The following is a 22,672-nucleotide window of genomic DNA, read 5'->3' as shown; positions in this document are numbered from 1 at the left end:
AGCCTGGTGACTTTTCTGCCAGGACAGAGGTTTTTATTTGGAAGTAGCCTTGTTGAAAAGGGGTGCCTTTCGTTTCCTCAGTGGGTAGTGTGTAACCGCTCTGTGTCCTGTAGGTGGAGGGGCTCTAGTATTAGGTCAGGACCAGGATCAGAGAGGAGAGGGCTTCAACCCAGTTGAATCTTTCGTTGGTTCCATCAGCCAGTTGAACATATGGGATCGTGTTCTCACACCACAGCAGGTAAACGTGAAAAATACTTTATTTGTACGATTCAGTGTTGGTTTGAGCTTATCAAATGTTATGTGAATTTGTCCAGAAAAAATACTTTTGGTAAAAGATTTTACACCATGTCTCTGACACCCCATATTTAGATGCATTTGAACACACACCAGATTTTCTTATTTAACCTCTGACCTCTTGTGCCATGCTATAGATTAAGGTCCTGTCCAGTAGCTGTCCTGACTCCCATGTTACCCACAGAGGGAACGTTCTTGCCTGGCCTGACTTTCTCAGTGGGGTGGTGGGACGAGTCAAAGTAAACCTCAGCAGCATCTTCTGCGCTAGTAAGAGAGCTTTACAAAGTTTTAAAATATGTTAGCTGGAACGATGAGCCTATATCGTAAATGGATTTAAACATAGTTTGTTAAACAGTTTGTATAGTTTATGAAAGTAGCTCTGACTCCGCCATTTCTATTTTTCCAGACTGCCCTAAGCTGGAGAACGCTGTGCCTCATCTGCACGCATCATCTGTGGAGATTAGCCCAGGCGCACAGGTTCAGCTGTCCTGTGACCCTGGTTTCTACCTGGTGGGGGAGCCAGTGCTGCAGTGCCAAAATAAAGGAGAGTGGAGCCACCCCCTGCCCAGCTGTGAACGTAAGCTTTGTCGTATATTTCTATGTATGTTATTCACCTATTTTAGCTTTACTTTAACTTCCTCTTCAAAAAGAATCATATAGTTGAATCACCACATTTCCTACCCTGTTTCAGAATAAACAAACATAACAGTAATGAAGGGGATATAGTGCAGGAATGTTATGTTATAATACACTAATTTTCACTAGTGTACCTAATGAATTGTCTTGCAAGTATATTTTTCCAAGCTCTGTATCTGAAGTGTTCCTGTGAGGATCCTCCAGAGGGCAGTCTTGGCCTTCCTTCGTTTTCCAGGAGTGAATGAGTCACTCTTAGTAAATTATAGAAGTTATTTGAAACAAAGATATGTTGACACAGGACTGATGTGTCTGGGCATCACATGGCAGCAGAAAAATCTTGCTCTGGAGACTGCAGAGGAAAATTAAGTCCGAGTATGCATAAAGTGATGGATAGAGCCTTAGGAGAGGCAGCTGTGATGAGCGGAGTGTATGGGTGTGGGTCTTGTCCGTGGGCTGACACACAGTCAGTGGACAAAGAACAATGAAAACATTTGCACAATGTGTGAGAGGCACAGTCTGGATTAAAAGAAAAAAAAATGAGTGATTGGCCTTTCGTTTAACTCTGATATTAAAGTGCATAAATGTAGCAGCAGCTCCATCTTTGCACTAAGCCACATTCTTGCTGATAGAGGAGCAAAAACTGACTTCCATGTTTTGTGGGACACATTTTAGAAATAAACCGATACGATCCGCTATATATGAGTCTGTTGCAGTGAGATCCTCTAACCCTCCTTTTTTTTTTTTTACAGGAGTCTCCTGTGCAGATCCTTATCCCCTGGAGAATGGCTTGTTTCAGGGGACAGACTACCAAGCTGGCAGCTCTGTGGTTTATCAGTGTAATCCTGGGTTTTACCTGCTGGGAGATGCCAAGGTGCGCTGCACCAACAGCGGCCAGTGGACAGGAAATCCACCAGCCTGTCTAGGTACGTAATTAAACACTTTCAAATGTTACAAGTGAACTAAACATCTTGTTTGGGAAACTGACTAAATGAGCTTGTCTGTGTGTGAATTTGACTTGTTGTGGTCAGATGTGGATGAGTGCGCATTGGGCTCTGACTGTGATAGTCACGCCAGCTGTCAGAACACAGACGGCTCCTATACCTGCACCTGTATTCACCCGTACAGTGGAGACGGCAAAAACTGCACAGGTAATAGAAGCCATGGGCATTTGTGATGTAGTTACGGATATTTTTGGTGTCCTTTTTAATCGTCTACTCCTGTAAATAATCATAAAAATGTTAAAACAAACTGGTGCAACAAACATTTCCAATCAAAGTGGTTTTGCCCGTATATAAACCCAGCTGTTATGTGTGTGTGCTCAGAACCAGTAAAGTGCAGCAACCCTGGGTCTCCAGAGTTTGGTCACAGGGAAGGCAGCAAGTTCCTGATGGGAAGCGAGGTCGTGTTTGTCTGCGATGACGGATACGAGCTGATTGGGTCATCACGACTCCGCTGCCTGGAGACAGGAACGTGGGATGATCCTGTCCCATACTGCAGAGGTTAGTGAGTTAAGAACATGAAATCACGTACTCAGAGTGTGTGGTACTACTTACAGGCTCCTATTGCTGTCTGGTTGTTCAGGAATAAAGTTATTGAGCTGCTTCTTTTGGCCTGTTGTAGCATGAGTTGATGTACAGTTGTGTGTATGTACTCAGTCACTGTAAGATATTTCTATAAGTCAGCCAAAAGAAAAAAATGTGACTTTAAAAAAAATAATAATAATAATACATCCAACCACAAGAGGGCAACATTTTCCTTCTTTGAGAAAATCAAAGGAAACTACTTCAATATTATAACAAGGATAAAGCTTAATACTGTATATTTCCAGTTGTCAAAAAATCTAAAGATAAGGCAAAAACAAACGTGAACTGATCCTAAGTGTTGATTTAAGATATTCATCTGTGCTATGTGTGTCTATATGAAAAAAAAGATGAATCCGGTCAAACAGGTTTAATTTTTCGGATTGATTAGATTAGATGGGTTGAATATCACATAGATGACTCATTATATGTCAAGCATTCCTTGGTGTGCTCAAAACTGCACGCTTGCTTCAGAAAACATACGGACGTGTCGTGCATGCGTACACACACACACACACACACACACAACAGCTAAAGTACACACACAACCGCACGTTATGTGACACACGTGATGGCCTGTGTTGTGAAGGGGTGATTACATATGCAGCTGTCTTCAAATACCTGACCACTGCAGCAGCTCCGTCTTGGTTCTAAGCCAGATTCTTGCTCATACAAGAACAGAAACTGAGTTACTGCAGACTGTGTCATTCTGTCATTTGATCCTGACTGGTTGACGCCTGTCTCATTGAATGTAAATTGATAAGTCAAAGGAAAAGATAAAGGCAGCTACAGCTATGAGAACTTTTAGGTGAAAACCAAAAGCAGCAGTTGTCTAATTGTCTCGTTACTGTTGCTCTTTAGCTCTCTCCTGCCCGACACCAAGTGTTCCAGAGAACTCCATCATGAAGGGAACCAATTTCACCTATGGAAGCAAGGTGACTTTCAGGTATCATGTGCATCCCCTACAATAAAGGTGTTACAGATGTGTCAAGAAAAGCATAACAAGATTAGCATGCTAATCTTAATCATGTAAATCTTATTCTGTCTTTTTTCACCTTAGCTGTAAGAATGGATTCCTGCCTCGAGTCCCCTATGACTTCCAGTGTCTGGTTAGTCTGAGGTGGAGTGGGACGCCACCTGTCTGTCATCCAGTGACCTGCGGGGTGCCACCGACGGTGGAAAACGCTGACTACAACCTTGACACAAACACATACCTGTCCACTGTCACGTACACCTGTGCTGAGGGATACAGGTATGAATACATTTTCTGATCAGATGGTGTGCATTTTATTGGATAAGTGTCAGTAGCGTGTAAACTAAGCAGTGTGTCGGTGTGAAGACCACAGGGCTCCACGGAAGTGGTCTGTGAAGCGACAGGAGAATGGAGTAGACCTTTCCCACGCTGTGTGAGCATCCTGTGCGACGAACCTCCAGCCCTAAAAGATGCTGTGACCATAGGGGAGAACTATGAACTGGGAAACAAGGTGCACTATGTCTGCAAAGAAGGGTAAATGTGGTTGAAGTCTACTCAGTTACCATGCTGCCTTGTCAACTAAATCTAAAATCTAAAGAGTAGACATTAGATTAGATTAGATTACTAGCTCATTTGTTGCTTCAGTTGTTTTCAAGTTACTTGGCGGACAAAGCGTCACACATGATTTTGGCAGTTTAAAGATTACTAAGTTTAATGGCTGGTCATCAGTACCTTCATCTCCAATATCATTAAACAATCAAGAGTTATTGATTTTACAGCTACAACTTGAATAGCTGCACAGTTCTTTTGTGTGAGTGTGGTGCTGTGACTTTTTGGTTTCATCGTTTTTTTTTTTTTTTTGTCTTCTTTACGTGCAGCTACACGTTGATTGGCCCAGAGACCAGAGAATGTCTACCAACGGGCGAGTGGAGTGAAAGCTCTGCACAGTGCGTCCCTCGCTCCTGTGGCCCCCCACCTGCCATTGACCACGCTGAGCCCTATGAGAGCCACCAGCTGTTCGGAGACACCGCCAACTACTACTGCACCGATGGATACACCGCTGGCAACAACTCTAAGATGGTGTGCAATGCTCAGGGCGTGTGGTCGCCCCCCGATGGCATGGAGGCTCCCCGCTGCACTGCAAACTTCTGCCTGCGACCACCCGACCTGCCCCATGCAATTTTAGAGTCAGTCAACAAACCCAAGTATGCTAGCAACACTGAAGTTAGCTATAAATGTGAAGAGGGCTTCATGCTCAACACCACAGCCACACTCAGATGCCTGATGGGGGGAGAGTGGGAGCCTTCACCGTATGATATTGGCTGTGTGCCTGTGAGGTGCTCCAAGCCTCAGAGCATTGATCGGGGCTATGTGAGCGGAACAAACTATAGTTTTGGAGCCATGGTGGCGTACAGTTGCCACAAAGGCTTCTTCATTCGAGGGGAGAAGAGGAGGACCTGCAAGGCCAATGGAGAGTGGGGAGGAGTCCTGCCTACCTGTGTGCCTGTCCCCTGCGTGCAGCCTCCACCACTCAAGAATGGACACTTCCAGGTTATCCATAGCAACCAGAATGTGCACATTAATCCTCCTTATAATTCACGAATCCCCTTTAACAGCACCGTGCTATACGCCTGTGATGCAGGCTACAGACTCATTGGTCACGCAGAACGAGTATGCCAAGCCAATCGACAGTGGTCCAACAACGATCCTCCCTCCTGTGTCCTTCTGACCTGTGACCCTCCTCCTGACATTTCCCATGGACACTACAGGGGCTCTGATTTTCAGGTGGGTCGCAAAGTGGAATATGTCTGTGATGAAGGTTATGAGCTGGCTGGAGATGCAATCTGGACCTGTCTGAAGTACGGGAGTTGGGATAAGGCAAGACCTCCACGTTGCTCACCGGTCCAGTGTCCAGAGCCACCATTGGAGGAGAACCATCTTGTCCTGAAGGGCCTGGACTCTGAATCTGGGACAGTGGAATTATCCTGCGAGGATGGCTATGCCCTGGAAGGGGCTCGGATCCTCCGCTGCACCCCATCTCAGGAGTGGAATGACACCTTTCCAGTGTGTAAGCAAGTGTTTTGTGGTTCACCACCTCAGGTGTCATTTGGTGGCCCTTCCTCATCCTCGTCCCCATTCCCTTTCAGTACTGTGGTGGCCTACACTTGCATTGATGGCTTTACTTTAAGAAAAGAAGGCTCTGTATCCTGTCTAGCCAGCGGGCGGTGGAGCAGTCCTTACCCAGAATGCATCCCAGTTGAATGTCCTCAGCCTGTAGAGATTTCTAATGGAATTGTTGATGTTCAGGGTCTGATGTACCTCAGCAAAGCACTTTATAGTTGTAGGACTGGATATAATTTAGTAGGCAACTCTACTGTCCTCTGTGGAGAGAAGGGACTCTGGATCGGTGGAGTGCCTTCTTGCCGTCCAATTGAATGTTCAATCCCTAAACAGATAGCAAGTGGAAAAGTGGTCTATACAAAACTCCAGTTTGGACACAGTGTCACCTACTCCTGTCGACGTGGTTACCGCCTCCAAGGCCCAGAGACTCTAAAATGCCTGGCCAGTGGGGAGTGGGACGTGGAACCACCTTCCTGTGTGCAGATATCCTGCACTCCACCCCAACCAATTGAAAATGGTTTTGTAGAGGGCCAGGATCACAGTTTCGGTGTCACAATTTTCTACAGCTGTTTTCCTGGCTTCCAACTGGTAGGCCAGGACCATCTAACGTGCGAGGAGTTCGGCTGGTCTAGCTCTATTCCTATCTGTGTGCCCTCGGACTGTGGCCTGCCTCCTCACATTGACTTTGGGGAGTACGTCAGGGTGACGGAGCAGAGAGGATCTGGTTCTGCTTCAAAAGACACTGGAACATTAGCTGCAACAATGGACTTGAACTTCCTTCATGGGACATTGATTGAGTACCGTTGCCACAAAGGTTACGACCTTACAAGCCACACCAGGTTGGTGTGTCAGGAGGACGGTGGATGGAACGGGACGGCCCCATCATGTGTCCCAGCGGAGTGTGAAACACCACCCAATCCTGAGCACGGCTGGGTGAATGTAACTGATGCCTCCCTTGGAAGTATGGTCAGATATACTTGCGAGGAAGGATACGAGCTGGAGGGGGAGCCTGTGAGGCATTGTGTATCAGGTACACTGTGGACTAATGATGCCCCAGTTTGTCGACCTGTTTCCTGTGGAGATCCAGGGGCTATCGCTAATGGCACTGCTCACGGAGGTGATTTTGTTTATCCTGAGGTGTTGCACTTTGAGTGTAGTCCTGGCTTTGTCCTGAAGGGCAGTGACTCTATCGCCTGCCAGTCAGATGGGAAGTGGAATGGACAGAAGCCCCAGTGTGAGCCAGTCTACTGTGGTCCTCCAAAAATCCCCAGTGATATTATTTTTAAAGGCAAAGATTACAGCTACAGCAATGAAATAGAACTAAGCTGTCAGTCTGGTTTCCTCTTAAAAGGAAAGTCTGTAAGTGTTTGCCAGGCTGATGGCACCTGGAGTCACAAGTCTCTTGCCTGTGTACCAGCCCGCTGTGGAAAACCCTCCCCAATACCTAATGGGCATATGTTGGGATCAGAATATGGCTACAACAGCAAGGTAAAATATGAATGTGATGAAGGATACACACTCATTGGAGATCCTACACTTGTTTGTCAGTTAGATGGACTTTGGGACAAGCTGCCACCCCGCTGTGACATTATTAGCTGTGATCCACCCGAGGACATCAGTCACGGCTTTCTGAATGGCTCCAGCTTTAACTATGACGACGTGGTGGAATACGTTTGCTTCGATGGTTATGAAGTAGTTGGGGATCCCATCCTGCGGTGTTCAGCTCAAGGTCTTTGGGTCGGCACTGTGCCTCAGTGCCAGCCATGTATGTGTGCCTCCCCTGTAGTTAGGTTTGGGGTGGTTCTTGGCCAAGACCGTGCCTGTGGGGACCGAGTTCACTTCCAGTGTAACGACGGCTACAAGTTACTGGGTCCTTCTCAAGCAGTGTGTGAGAAGGGAGGGGTTTGGAGTCCAGGGGTGCCAGTGTGTAGCCGGGGGAGGTGCAACGTCGCTCTGCCGACAGTTCCTAACGCTGTTGTGCAGGGTGGCAGGGCCACTGGCCCAGACGCAGCTCTATACAAGTGCCGGCCTGGCTATCAGCAAAGAGGTTTCGCATATATCTTATGTGGAAGAGATGGCAGGTGGGGGGAACCAAGGATCACCTGTGAGCCTGTGAGTTGCGGAAGACCACCAATGGTAGCCAACGCTCAGGTGGTGGGAGGCGTCTTCACCTTCCCAAACCAGATCATATACAGGTAAATAGCGTTTATAACTGGATCGTTTGTTAAAATCAGAGTTTGGTTATCTCTCCAACAAAAATGAAAGACTTTCAAAGGAAAGACATGCTGTAGTCAAGTTGCTGAAATGCTTTTTAGAATCCTGCATCTAACTAGACATAACTCCTGTGTAAATTGACTTCTACCAATGTGTTTTTTTAACTTATGTACCAGTCCTATCTGTGAAGAGTTACCATTTCGCTGACAATTTTTTCTCATGTCCACCTCCTGCTCTCCAGGTGTGATGAAGGATACAAACTGGCCACACAGACCTCCTCTCTGTCCTGCCAGAGTGATGGCACCTGGTCCAAACACAGCATCCGGTGCCGCCCCACCCCCTGCCCGCTACCCCACAATTCCTCCATTCCCCATTTGGTAATCACAGGGAAGGAGCTCACTCCTGTCGGGGGCACCATCGCCCTCTCATGCCCTCCTGGCTTCTACCTGCAGGGGTCAGCAGTAGCAGAGTGTCAGGTAGGAAACACGTTGGTTAATTACTATATATATTTATCTCTTAGCTTATTAATCTTAACGTGACTATCTAATGACTACCGTAAATTCTGGACTATAAGCCGCTACTTTTGTCACTTGCTTTGGACCCTGCGGCTCATACAACGGCGGATGGATTTTTACAGCTAACGGTCACCAGGGGCGCACTATCATGTCATAGACGATGACACGAGGATTAAGAACTGACTTTTCTGGTATAGTAGGCTGGTTATTTTGATACAGTAAACGGCCGTGTTACTGCACCTTTACTGCTGTGTTGGCTGTTTTCGAAAAAGATGGTGGTTATTTTGTTGAGCAGCCGGGTTACTGCACTTTTGCTGCCGTGTTACAGGCAAACACTTTTACAAACAAATTAAATTTAGCCATTTAACGTTATTGCCTTGTCGAGCGTTGTAAGCTTTGTTTTTTGTTATACTGCACTACTACGGTACTATGACTGCCCACTGCGCAAAGACACGTTCAAATAACGTCTTTTCAACGTCGTTTTTGCACATCGAAGTTTGGTCCTCTGAAGGTGCAGACTGTTACAACAGACGACGTCTTTTCCCGACGTCGAGTGAACGTCCGTTACTGACGTCCACAGGACCTCTGTATAGGAGCCAGTTGTAGTCCAAATGTGGTCTTCTAGACGTCGTTTCTACGTTAAACTTAAACTCATTTTAGACTACAGTCAGGTCTACAATAAATCACAATCCAATCCCGACAGTTTTTTCCCCAATCTTTATTGCAAACGTCAGTCTTAGGCAGCATAAAATGCAGTACAATTTGTGAAAAAGTGGTAAAATACAATAAATAAAATTACCTTCGGTCTGTGAATAAAAATGTAACAATACAAATATAATAGAAATAGTACAATATATATAATAAAAATAAAAGTAAAAAAAAACTGCCCTTATGAAGTCTTCAGTTGCCCGATTATCAAACAGGATGACTCCATCTGCACAAGTAGAAAAAGACAAATGATTAGCGATCGAAACGCCAGTTAACACCGCCAGCTTTTTTAGAATGCGTCTGTATTGCCAGAAAAAAACAACAAGAACAGTTATCCCAACAATGGTGGCCAGCCAAAGTCTCACACAGGAATAACTACTATCGCTCTGATAATGATAGCGACCGAACAACTGTTGTTTGCAGTGTTCCCTGCAAACATTTCGACGTCTAATAAACGCTTTAATGTGTACAATTGTTCACGTTAAAGCGTCTGTAAACGTTAGCACGGTGGTTGTGTTCAAAAGCTAACGAGCTGATGGGAAAAGATGCAATGCTAACTGTAGCAACAACTGTTTAGATTAATACGACAAAGCTAAAACAGCAAACACTATAAATGAACATAAAGTTAACTAGGCAGTATGGGTTGACCGAACTTACCTGCAATTTAGTGAACGATGATTTAGAACAGCTGTAGTAGAGGTCGTAGCCTACGGTGCAGACTCGGCCATTGCTTCCACAGAAGAGGAACATCTGGGCCAATCGGAGTGGCTCTTACGGTGTATGTGATGACACAATGCTTCAGCCAGTTAGAGTCGCGAATTCGCACACATTTCGCCCGATATGACTGAGGCGCAGAACTCAGTTAAATTTATCCAGACCGGATTGGTTGCACAAACTACGGTCCAGAGACCCTTAAATAAACCAGTAGGAAAAATACGAACATGTAATATCATGTACAATAAATAAATAATAAATATTTTTTAATCTCAAATCAACAATCAACAATGAATATGAGTATAAATTATTAATCATTCATATTGATTAATCATGTTGATAACAACAAGTTTGATATTTATCTTAAATAAAAAAAAATACATTTGTCAATTTCCTGCACCTGTCTTAGACGTCCATATGACCTCCAGAAAAGTTATCTAGTCTGACGATCAAATGTTGAACGGCATATTGACGTCCAAGTGCATGCAGGAAGTGCGCTAGGAGCGCACTGTTGTATTATTTGTGCACTGCACGAATGCTGTTTGTAATGTCAAATATGTGAAAGTTTGATCGATTGATTTTTTGTTTGATTGATCGACAGATTTATGTTTGTCAAATGTAAATAAATGGGACGCTTTGCGTTTCCAAACAGTCATTTCTGTCCCGACAATCCCCTCCGTGGTAGAAGAAACCCTTACGGTAATTAAACATTAAAACACTAGCGGTTTATAGTCGGGTGCGGCTTATAGTCGGGTGCGGCTTATAGTCGGGTGCGGTTTATATATGGCACAATCTGTAGTTTCCCCAAAATTTAGCTGGTGCGGCTTATATTCAGGTGCGCCTTATAGTCCGGAAAATACAGTAACCATGATGTAAAAATCAAACATCATCATGACTTGTGAAAAGTTTACGCATCTCATTGCCACTATCAATCTTGGCAAGAATACAATACTTCCCTGTTCTGTGTTTTGTGCTGTGTCATAAGGTGGGTGGAAGCTGGGCTCCAAGCGTCACATCAGTTTCCTGTGAGATGGTGGTGTGTGAGAAACCCCCTCCTCTTCTTCACGGTATCATTGAAGGGGACAGCTACAACTATGGAGACTCTGTCATCTACTCCTGCCTGCCTGGCTTTGACATGGAGGTACTGCTCACTGGGACAAATGCTCTTTTGTGGAAGACATGGCTTAATGGATGACCTGAAATTACGAAGAAAAACACAGTGACAGAAAAGCACAGCTGTTTCAGGAAACAAAAAACAAAAAACTTCTTGGCTTTAAAAGATAATGTCAGCCACTCATCTCTGATAATCTCTGGTTTCCTGCTCTGTGCTTTTAAACAACAGACTGTACTAATGGCTCGCAGTCAGCTACAGAAAGTCACATGACTTCTCTTCAGCAATCAGTAGGAGGTGCTTTGTCCCAGAGCCAACAGAAAGAGCTGATTCACTCTGTTCCTGATACATTGATATGCTAGCTCGCTCACTTTGCATGCCCGCAACAATGAGGCCTTTATAATGTGCTGAGGACTCACAAGCTACAGACTCTAACAGCACTTCCTAAATAAACAACAACACTGCTGCAGTCTGCAGTGAAATCTGTGAAGTGGTTTTTACATGGATCATGTTTCCTGCTGTGGTACACATCAATAAGTGGTGTGTACACGCTGATGTGTTTAGATCATCGAATGCTCTCGTAGCTTTATATTCTCCTGTTGTTGTTTTTTATCACAGGGAAACTCTATCCAGACCTGCCAGAGAGACAGAACATGGAGCGGCACTCAGCCAGTGTGTGTTGGTAGGTTTGTGTACAGATGGAGCAGACTAAGATACCACTGTCAAATATTTAATCTTAAACTCTTTGTAAATAAAACTAGGAATGCCCCTCAGCAGTTTCTTTCTCTGATGACAGTCTCAAAGGAGCATGTATTGAATGACTAAATACACAGGACAACATTAACACTGTCTCTTATCCAAGGACTTATGGGGATGCACTCTTTGTGTTACGCAACCTGGAACGTACTGCACACTACCACCACACCTTTAACGTCTATTCACGTTTGTCTATAGACTCCTCAGGACACTCCTGTGGCCCTCCTCCCTTAGTAAAAGATGCAGAGATCCAGACAACAGGAGATACTTACCTACACAATATCAGCTATGTGTGTAATGCTGGGCTGCAGCTTGTCGGCCCCACGACTCTCATCTGTCAGGCTGATGGCACGTGGAGCCTGCCAGCACCTACATGTGAAGGTATGGATGGGAAGCACTGAAAAAACATTCACCATCGTTTTTTTTTCTTTTTGCATCGTGAATTTCATGCTTATCACTTTCTTTCTCATCAGTGTCCAGAGGCTGCGACAGCCCAAAACAGATGCTGCACGGTAAAGTACAGGAGCATAACCTGAACTCTGGGCGTGCTGTCGAGTTCCAGTGTGATAAAGGCTACAACCTTGTGGGAGATCCTCTGGTTGTGTGTTTGGGGGGCAACACCTGGAGCTCCACCTTCCCCACCTGCCAACGTGAGAAACTGTTGCCTCAATCGCACACACACACCGAGATACAGAGGCTATTCCTGTGTCGAATGGGCCCCTGGCAAACATTTCCTGTAGCTTAGTCATGATCGTTTAGCCTCCTAGCTAAGCTAACAAGTTACCTGACAATTGCAGTTTCACCGTTAATATATTAAAATACCAATTATAAAGTCATCTGCAATGAGTCTACAAGTACACCTACATATTGTAATGGAAACTGTTGACTACAGACACATAAACATGTTTTTTGGTATATTACTCTCACAGATTTTTAAACTGTCTATGTCTCAAATCAGTTGTCTTGGTGACAGAAATGTTGTATCTTGAGACACAATGCATCTGCTGGAGTCAAAAATGTGTTCCTCATTTCTGTCCCACACAGCGAAGTCTTGCCCACCTCCTCCGGGCTGGAGGGAGGACGGTAGAGGGAACGGACACCAACAGGAGTTTCATGTTGGACAGTCAGTCCATGTTTCCTGCCCTAAAGGTCAGCAGGTGAAAGGAAGTGGCAGCATCACCTGCAGGCCCGACCAGACCTGGAGCCCCATCAGTTCTGTGTGTGAAAGTAGGTGTAATCTTTATATACTCGAAATGACAAAGAATTATTTTTGGAAAAACGGTTTCATTGAACGGATCATTTCAGACTCTACAATTGTTATACCGACAATTTTTTTTCTGTAAAGATTATTGTTAAGTATCACTGTCGCTATTTATGTGATCAAGTCATTAGGTTTTTATCATCTGGTGCAACTACTTCTTCCATTTAAAATGACAGGACCAGAATCTTTGTCATTGTATACATGTATACAACAACATTATTATCAGCAGCTCAAGTGGTTTAATCATCACCAAAAAACCTGACTTTAAAAGAATTTATTCAAAAGCACAGCAAATCCATTCACTCTCAACTTAGAACTGAAGAAGCTACTTGGATGGTGGTGACTCACCTTCAGAAAAACAAATCCAGTTGCCTTCGTTTCAGTTTTGTTTTGAGCATACCCATGAGTCACCCATAACTGGGTGACTGAGAATCTGCACAGAGATCCTGGACAAACTATTAAAACATTATATTTAGAATTATGTTCATTTATCCAATTACTTTTGAGCTCCTGAAAAATGGAGACTATTTATGAACATAGCTGTTAAACCTAAACCTTCTCTCCAATTTGGATGTGCTCAAATTGAAGCAGAGAATCTGCAAAGAATTTATATACTACCGTATATACTTTTTTAGGTTTTTGGTTATATTTATAGTTACTATTCTGCATCAAATGTATATTAAGTTTTAAGTGCTCCTGTCACAGGTAGTAGTAAAGTTTGTTTATTTGTAATGTACGACCTCTGTACAGTACGTATGACCTGTGTCACAATCAAATGTGTCTAGTCATTGCATAATTGTTTGTTTCATTCCAGCATAGCTTGCATTTGCTCTGAAAGAATCAATGAGAACCTCCTTAATCAGTCTGAGAGCCAGGTCACGTGACTGTACATGTTAGAGGAAATCATTTAACTGTGATTAGGATGTCAGTCCACTCTGTCTCTGTCTGCATCAATGTGAAAATGTAAAACACTGAGTATTTACTGTTGCATGCTCCCCTTGTCCCCAAACACTCCTTACCCTTGCATGGTTGTTGGTCTAAACCTCCCTGTTGGTGGAAGAGCTGTTCCTCTCTGTTGTATCTCACTGAGCTTTTATCAGAACGAGTGCGTCTGCATCAAAGACTAATTACGGACGTCTCTGCAGCTTCTATGACAACCTTTGTCAGACTGTCCTTTGATTTTTCTTAGGCACGGTTGTCCTGAATGTGCAGCACTATGGCTCCTTCTTTGTCTTTGCATGGGTTTTATTCTCCTGTATGCATGCTAGTCGTTGTCCTTTTAAGGGGAATTATCACTGAGCGCGCATCTGAGCCACCTTTGTTGCATGAAAATCACAGAAAACTTACAGAGAAGAAGAAGATTTTAAAAACACAGTTGTCTCTCTGCAGCGCACACTTTCATAGCTGTTCTTTGTACGTACATATAATGGGGTAGAGTAATGTGACAAGGAAGAAATACCTGATACTGACACACCTAACACAAGACTCAGTCGGAGGGAAACACCTTTGACAGCATCAGTAAATTATCACTGCAATTGTATTACACTGTGTCCCTTTCATGGACGGACACTGAATTAGAAAGAGTGAGTAACTCGTGGGTCATTCCATCTGGGCTGTTGTACAGGGGTGTCCTGTGGCCCCCCCCTCCATGTGGCCAATGGGGTGGTGCGGGGGGCGGTGTTCCAGTTCGGGGACGTGGCGGTGTACTCATGTTTTGGCGGCTACGCCATGGAGGGCGTTGGAAGGAGCAGGTGTCTGGAGAACGGCACCTGGACGCCGCCTCCCACATGCAGAGGTAGAGAGAGCACGGAACGGACTCTCCCCCTTCCTCGGGACACTTCCTGCTTCAGCTGACTTTCTCCTCTGCACATAACGCCATGCAGCTTTCCAGCTTCTTAATTCTTTGTGAAACGTCTGCCGCTTATCTCCAGCCTCTTTTCTCTGAAGGTTATTAACTACCTGTGCCTGCTCTCTTTCCATTGGGTTTACACCAGTTTAGATCTTCTTGGTATTCTCTTATTACCTTGTAAGGTTGTTCAAGGACATGTTTCAAGTGGTTAACCTAAAAGTCAGCTGGCCAGTTCATATCAAAATCTCTCTATAGCCTGGATCCAAGTTAAAACCCACCGTTAATCATTTTAAAGTCACAGTTGTATGTCTTTGGCAATTTGTCAAGTGGCAGTTTATGATGATTCATTAAATAAACATAGTGAAGACTTTAAGTAACATTGTTATGTCACAGTGAATGAGCGCATAAATGCTAGCGCTATGAAAACATAATGTGGGAGATGAGCCCCAAATTCCAGTCACTTCTTAACTTCACTTCTTTGTTGAGGCCAACTTTGAAGAAACTCCGTCGAGGATGCTATTGAAATACCCAATTTGATAAAGATATACAATAAAATATCATGTCAAGATTTTTAGCGTGCAAAAACAGAGAATTTTGCCATACAAAACGTGTTTAGTTGAGGTTTTGGTTTAGCTTTTGATATATTTAGAGAGAATAGTTTACTTTTTCTCTTTTTACACCCCCTATTTTGGAGTGCGTAAACATTTACAACACCTAGAGTAGAAAATATATCAGTTCCAGTGCAGGTATAAGACATGCTGTGTTAAAGCTTAGACTGCTTTGTATTTAGTGGAAGTGGAATTTCTCCATCAGCACAAGCCAGTACCCATTTAAAACCTTAAACTACACGCAGCACATACAGTTTGTCATTTCACTGCCTGTATGTCGACGCTGAGCTGTATGTGGTTGGAAAATGACGCTGACACTCTTGTTGATAAGAGTTCTTCAGTATAAGTGTTTGTGAGTTTGTGTTCTTCCCTGTCTGTAAACCCAGAAACACCCGTTCACTTTCAGGGCGTTTTCTCTTCATGTTTTGATCGGTTTATACCAAGGGATTCTGCCTTTATTTGTGGCATGTTATTGCATGGCCAAAAGCTGCACTGGATGTTACAGAGAAATAATAAAACATTTTCCCGTGTGTTTGAACCCTTCAAGAGAAATGAGACACACATTTGCGTGTCTTTACATGTGTGGAGCTTCTCCAGTCTTTACTTGACATTTCCTTGTGTGTGTGTGTGTGTGTGTGTGTGTGTGTGTGTGTCCTCTTCCTTTAGCAATGTGTTGGCTGCAGTGTCAGAACGGAGGTGTCTGTCAGCGGCCCAACACCTGCTCCTGCCCCGAGGGATGGATGGGTCGACTTTGTGAGGATCGTAAGTATTTCATTGTAAAACCCTTCCATAGAAAACTAGCAGCTTGTGTGGGCACCCACCTGTCAATCAAAGCCACAGCACCCTTATTTATGCACAACGTTGAGATTTACTTTAATTTAAACCATTGACTTAGATAGTTATATCGAGAGTTTTGACTGTTTAACATAAAAAAAACAGCCAATTAAAAACATAGAAGGTAATTTTAAACATTACCGTACATATACTGTTCTTGACATTTGTGTCTTGAGATGGGTGTCTCCATTAGTGCTTGCAGCCTCCTGGATCTTAAATTATAATATTTGGCTTCTCAACAAAGAGAGAGGAGAGCGGTGACCTGAAATGACTTCTTCTTCATCCCCCTTCTTTGATAAAAGCCATCTGCATCCTGCCGTGCCTGAATGGAGGCCACTGCGTTGCGCCCTACCAGTGCGAGTGTCCCACCGGGTGGACGGGCACGCGCTGTCACAGTGGTGAGTTCAAGTCTGAGTCGGGGAAGCTTTCTCATGTTTGGGCGGCTGCATACGGTAGCACAGCTAAGTGTCATGCACGGTATAGATGTGATCATTTATCTGACACCAAATAAAGTAGTAAAAATAAGTAGCATCTGGAGTAACAAGGTCAAATCTACAAGTAAAACATAGTGTTTAGAGAAATGCTGGTACATTTCTTGTTTATGACTGTGCTGTCTCTGGTAACCACTACACAGACGCAACAATCTAGTCTTTGCTCTTCTGTACGCTGGTGAGAGCCTCCATTATTCCCTATGTCACCTCCATTTATTGTCAAATTTACAGACTTTACAGTTTTGAAATCTCATTTCAATTTAAAAGTTGACCTCCAAATGAAAAGCTTTTGGTCGCCGATGCTTCCGCGTGGTGTGACGGCATCTATTTATAATGGAGTGGTTCACAGACCAGAGACTCAGCGGCCTCTGTGCCAGAATATTTAGCTGAGAAACTGACTAACAGTTTCCAAAGAAGCACTCCCAGTCAACCCCTCCCTGCCTCCTGACTCATATCCAACAGAACCACTTCCTCCTCCATGTCTCCCTCCCCTCTTGCCTCATTGCACGTCTAACACTGTAGTCCAGTGTCTCATGTATGTTGCTTTTTATGAACTTTATGTCATAGTGGATGCAATGCATTATAAGTCATTTTGATCCTTGAGTGTCGGGAGGGGGTTCGGCCCAGAGTTAGAGACAGAGATAGAAAAATATGAATTAACTTTCAGTACTGGTCCAAGGAAAACTAATTTGATCATTATTGGTGGTCTTGAGGTCTGATATTAAATGGGCTTTAGACTGTTTGGAAAGCCTATCCTTTATAGTTATTTAATCCCATCAATTGTATTGATTTATTTATTTTTTTGTTAAAATACATTTTTTTCTGTTGACAAAATTCAAATCAAATCTTAGACATTAGTGTATAAGCACAAATTTATTTCTTCATTGTCTCAATACAGCAACATCTCCAGTGTCGTTAGCAGTTTGTTTACAGTGAGCGATCAACCACCATGATAGTTTTGTGGTCTCTGAGCTCAAATTAAACACACTAAGCTGGAGATTCAACATTCCTGTTTTTAGTGTTGTTATTGTCTTAGATAAGAATCTTTGTATCGACTTCTTAACTTGGAAGGTGCAGTCATACCTGGCTATAGAAGAGGTGTTGACTGCCTGATCAGAAAAGATGAAAGACAGCATATTTTCTCCTATGCACAACAGCAAACTTATCTGGGGTATTTCATCATGAGAAAACAAACACAGCAGTCACTATATGAATGTTGTTTTTTTAAAAAAACGTTTGTGTCTTGACTTTTCTACAGCCGTGTGTTCGTCACCTTGTCTGAATGGAGGCAGATGCATCAGGCCGAACAGATGTAGCTGTACTTCAGGTTGGAGTGGACACGACTGCTCAAGGTGATCAGACACACGACAAAAACACAACACGAAAAGCTAGACTGACTTCTTCAAATATTTTTACGACCCACTGGTGTGCTTAATATGGACTTCAAGCTCTTACAATCCTTCCCCAGGGTGAGGAAGATGAAGCTTTTTTCTTTACCAATTTCAGTATGCACTGGATCCACTAAGGCAGAAGCCATAGCAGGCGTTCTCTTAGACTCACAGTTTAATCTGCACCACCACCATGAACGACCACAGTCCTCTAGTGAATCAGTGGCTCCTAATGAATAGAACTCAAGGATAATGTAAATAATTCAAACCACACAGCTAGATGACTACGCTGAGCGCTGTGTGTTCTGCGTAATTAAACGAATATTGCTATGGTACTTATTGAACAATGAACAAAGTTATAGTAAAGACGCACTTGTCCAGACACACTTCTACCAGAGGACAACAAAGCAGGATGTCCTGAGAGGGTTAGAGTGACCCGACCTGGACAAGGAGATCAAGGAGACTGCTGATCAAAGTAAATTCTGATTGGTCCAGAGGTTGCGGGGGTGAGGCAGAGTGTAGGTAGGGAACGTGAGTTGAAGAGAGAAGTAATCACCAAAAGAGGGATGAAGGAGGTTTCAGCCAGACACAGTAGCATCCTGTATCACAGTCAGGTTTCTTCATATAGGCCAGAAGAATTACTATCCACTAACCTACACTAACACTAACCTTAGAGCCATTTATGCACAAATTAGACTACTCTTCGCCTCCAGAGAACTCCTGTAACCGTTTCTTCTGTCTTCTCTTTGCAGGAAGAGGAAATCAGTCTACTATCACTTCTAAAGGATCCACTCAGCTCCATGTGAATCATCTTATGAAGGGAATTGTTGTATAGTGATCTGACACACTTCACTCTCCTCTCTCTGCAAAGGCAAAGAACCATATTGTAAATTAAAGCTGTATTTTTTCATATAGAGACTCCACAGTATTAAGACATATGCTGCTATATACTTGTACGATGTGTAAAAACTATTGATGTGATGGTCCGATGTATATGTGTAAACTATTCTCATATTTTTATTCAAATCCCATTAAATTCTCTCTTTCCATCAGTGAGGGATCTGTCGTGTTTAATCTGAATATGAATGAACAGACACAACATGGAAGGAATTCCTCTTTTATTATTATGTCCACCTGGATGAACACACAGCATAGAAGAAAAGAAGTTGCGGAGTTCTCCATTCTTATAAAACAGAATTTAAAACACTGAGATCAGGACTACGTCAGCGTTACGTGATGAGTGGATTGAAGTGCTGCAGAACACCTGATGGTTATTGGACATTGACTGGAACGGGTGTGAACAGATGTTAACAGCTTGTGTGGTGGTTTTTATACAATAGGAGGTTGAGGATTGGTCAGTGGAACTCATTAGCGTCTCAGTCTCGCCACCACTTCATTCAGTTGTTTCTCATCAGCACCAGAGAACTCCTTCACCTGAAAGACGACATTCATGTAAGAAAACAGCTGTGGAGTATTTCTGATGACTGGTTTAAATGAGATTAGATCAACATTTGCAGAGAAGACAGCGTTGCTAGTGTACGGTGACCTAGACGGTTCCAAAACCTATTACTGTTGAATTCTTCTAATGTAGCGTTAAATGGCAGTGTTCAGGGTCAACTAGAAAAGGAAGGGGATCATTTAGGTCTCACAACTGTGTCTTGCATGTTTCAGTAGAAAAGCTCAGAGACTTTTAGCCTCTAGAGAGAAGCATTGAGCTGCTGAAGACTCAAGACACTCCCTTCAAAAAAAGGGTCGAGGACAAAATCAGAGCTATGCTACGTGTGAGAATGCAGCAAAGTGTGGTGTATTTCTTCTTACCTTCTGTCCATTCTTGTAAAACTGGAATGTGGGCATGGACTGGATGTTACAATGAGCGCTGATTTCCTGGACAAGCAAAGACAACAGTAGTCAAACAGATGAACTGATTCATCAACACATTCTGTTAGGACAAAGTATTCACTTGTGATTAAGACCATAATGTCATAATGTTATGGCTGACCAGTGTATTTCATTGCCAAGTGTCAGATTTAGACAGCGGGACAATTATAAAGTTGCACCGACACAGAAAAACTTGTCACATGAGCAAATTGTGGTTCACCAAGGTCTGAAGAAATGGATTCCACGAATAGTTCACATTCCTTTGAGTATTACCAGCATGACAGTCATCATCATCATCATCATCATCATGTCAAATCTACAACACATATGCATTAAGAGTCTCTTACCCGGGCCTCATCTACGTCCACCTTCAGGAAAATCACGTTCTTGTTCTCTGGCAACTCTGACATTTGCTGCAAGACAGTTAATCATCGAGCATAAATACAAAAGACGATGACATTTTTGAGCACCTCAGGAAAGGGCTTCCTCAAAACAAACAGACTGGAAAGTGACCGTCTCTGTTCCACTTTAGAAATGATCTGTTTTTATGCCCATCAGTGAGTCCAAGTATTCCCCCCCAATTACAGTAAATACAAGCATTCTCCATCACTTTATCAGATTATTTATCACCCACTTACTGCAAATACAGGGCCAATCCGTCGGCAGGGGCCGCACCAAGTGGCAGTGAAGTCCACCACCACCAGCTTGTCCCCAGCTTCCTTCAGGATTTGCTGGAATTCAGCCTAGAAGAAACAAAAAATAACAACAAACATGTTTTTGATTAACTATGACACAATCAGCTAACCTGAACTAAGCTGACGATCTGTTGGTCTTCTGACTGCTCTGCTGACCACCAACCAGAGAGCTCCCTTTGTCAAGTCAGATCCAGACTTCCTGTGTTACTGATGCAAGATATATGGGGGTCTGTCCCAACAGAAAAACCCTATGCTGTGTCCACTAACATTATTAGACGTCGATGATCTCTCCTTTTATTTTATTTTTTTGTCAGTTTATTACCAGGAATGCGACAATACAGGACACTATTTTTGTAATTATTTCTTAAAAAAGTAGCATACTACTAAATTATTTCCCTTTTATTCAAGACTACTGTTCTCTTTGTGGATACAATTGGGCTTCTTGTTCATCACACTGGTTCACAGGGCAGGCCCTCAGATAAACTTCTCTCTGTTTGTGAGGCACACATTTGAATTTCCGTCAGAGATGCCATCTCAGCAACGGCAAACTGGCACCTGTTCCCAGAGGACGTTTTAACCTGAAAACCTGTTCTCTGGCGAAACCTGTTGACTGGGCTGTCTACATATTCAAATGTGTGTGTCACTTTAAAGGTTGTGAGCAAGCTGACTGAAAAAAAAAATAAATAAAAAGCTTTGTCCACCTTCGTTGTAAGTGGGAACAGTTTCTTCTCTGTGGCATTTGCCAGTGCTCTTGTATTTTATTTTGGACTAAGCCGTAGTTTGATTCGACAAAACGAAAGTATATCGTTGTTTGCGTTGGGCTGGCGAATTGTTTCCTTCTTTTTGATTTGTTAGATTTTAATATCTTAAAAAATACTTTAAAAAAAAAAAAATGAAATGGCTTATAGAACTCTTAAAGAACCCAACAGTATTTGGTAAGCTTTCCCTTTATATTTATTTAATCCTGTTTATGGAATTGATTTATTTATTTTTTTCTTATAAACACAACTTCAGTCCTCACACTTTATACAGAGAAGCCATAGGTAAAAAATAACCCTGTGTAACAGCTGGTGTGTGTAACTTTAAAAATGACAAGCAAGCTTTAGTTTAGTTTAGTCTGACGTTTTAGTCAGATTATTATCAGGAAAAGCTACAAGGCTGCACTATTTTGGAATTATTTCATTATTATAACATACACTGATCTCAGCCTACACCCAGCATACACTTTCATTTTTGAAGTAAGCATTTATTTCTGACTTACAAATGTCAATGAAAGTGAAGTGGAGCTTGGGAAATGAAATTGTGCTTTATTGTTGTGTGATGGACAACTTTCAAGTCCATCCTGTTTTTTTTGTTTGTTTTTTTAATAATGTTGCCGTTCTTGTTTTGTTGGCATGTGAGATCAACTTGTGGTAACACTTGTTTAATGTTTCATTATTAAAGCACAACTCCTACATTGATAGACACTGACAATAGATAACTTTGGACTTGTTCCAAGAGGAAGAAGATCTTGTTCTGTCTGAGCTGGACACCTGCTCTCGGTCTAAACCTGTTTAACAGCTTGTGAGTGTAACTTTAAAGGTTACCAACTGTAGTTTAGTCTGATTTTTTTAGTTAAATTGTTATCGGGAAAAGCTGTAAGACTGCACTATTTTGGAATTATAATAATAATTATTATTTTGTTCAATAGAGCATACTGCTTAATTATTTCATATTTCAGATATTTGTTTTAGCGCAGACACTGTCCAACACAGAGACAGCTGAGATAAAAGCATCCATTAATGTGTGAGCAGTGGCGGAATCTAACAACGATTGCCCCATAAATAAAGTCCTACGTACCATTCTTTTCACCTGGCGAACCATTTTTCCTCACTCTGATGTGGATGCGCTCCGTTTGAAAGTTTGAGAAATAAACCAACTTGAAGGAGCAGGGTGAAGTTACCCACTCGTAGTCCAACCCACAACGGAAGTTATTGTTCGTTGATTCTACAAAATAAAAGTGTATCGTTGTTTTGAGGAAAGCTCTGTGCCAACGCTATGTTCTCC

The 22,672-nt window shown here is 42.9% G+C and overlaps 2 protein-coding genes across 3 annotated transcripts in view; one reads left to right on the top strand and one right to left on the bottom strand.

Moving 5' to 3' along the window:
* Window positions 1–19,043, top strand: part of svep1 (sushi, von Willebrand factor type A, EGF and pentraxin domain containing 1) — an 81,677-nt gene extending 62,634 nt beyond the window's left edge. Inside the window, exons 28-48 of one of the 2 annotated variants that reach the window (XM_084542631.1) lie at window positions 114–238; window positions 432–561; window positions 701–871; window positions 1,680–1,853; window positions 1,959–2,078; window positions 2,253–2,429; window positions 3,372–3,456; window positions 3,571–3,762; window positions 3,850–4,017; window positions 4,362–7,799; window positions 8,060–8,294; window positions 10,741–10,896; window positions 11,485–11,548; window positions 11,821–12,003; window positions 12,096–12,272; window positions 12,667–12,849; window positions 14,508–14,678; window positions 16,007–16,102; window positions 16,477–16,572; window positions 17,924–18,017; window positions 18,806–19,043. In XM_084542631.1, coding sequence (XP_084398757.1) covers window positions 114–238; window positions 432–561; window positions 701–871; window positions 1,680–1,853; window positions 1,959–2,078; window positions 2,253–2,429; window positions 3,372–3,456; window positions 3,571–3,762; window positions 3,850–4,017; window positions 4,362–7,799; window positions 8,060–8,294; window positions 10,741–10,896; window positions 11,485–11,548; window positions 11,821–12,003; window positions 12,096–12,272; window positions 12,667–12,849; window positions 14,508–14,678; window positions 16,007–16,102; window positions 16,477–16,572; window positions 17,924–18,017; window positions 18,806–18,836 — 6,266 coding nt within the window. In that variant the 3' untranslated portion in view covers window positions 18,837–19,043. The remainder of the gene's footprint in view (window positions 1–113; window positions 239–431; window positions 562–700; window positions 872–1,679; window positions 1,854–1,958; window positions 2,079–2,252; window positions 2,430–3,371; window positions 3,457–3,570; window positions 3,763–3,849; window positions 4,018–4,361; window positions 7,800–8,059; window positions 8,295–10,740; window positions 10,897–11,484; window positions 11,549–11,820; window positions 12,004–12,095; window positions 12,273–12,666; window positions 12,850–14,507; window positions 14,679–16,006; window positions 16,103–16,476; window positions 16,573–17,923; window positions 18,018–18,805) is intronic. The other variant, XM_084542632.1, reaches the window with a different exon arrangement.
* A 111-nt stretch (window positions 19,044–19,154) lies between these two features.
* LOC311486695 (thioredoxin-like) lies at window positions 19,155–22,594 on the bottom strand. The gene is made up of 5 exons (XM_084542651.1): window positions 22,466–22,594; window positions 20,570–20,674; window positions 20,279–20,344; window positions 19,872–19,937; window positions 19,155–19,487 (listed from the first exon to the last, which is right to left on the bottom strand). Exons 1-5 carry the CDS (start codon window positions 22,487–22,489, stop codon window positions 19,422–19,424), a joined length of 327 nt encoding a protein of 108 aa, XP_084398777.1. The 5' UTR covers window positions 22,490–22,594; the 3' UTR covers window positions 19,155–19,421.
* Between the last annotated feature and the right edge of the window lie 78 nt (window positions 22,595–22,672).

Source organism: Chelon labrosus (genome assembly GCF_963514085.1).
Source record: "Chelon labrosus genome assembly, chromosome: 1".
Lineage (NCBI taxonomy): Eukaryota > Metazoa > Chordata > Actinopteri > Mugiliformes > Mugilidae > Chelon > Chelon labrosus.
This window is presented reverse-complemented; position numbering and strand designations above follow the sequence as displayed.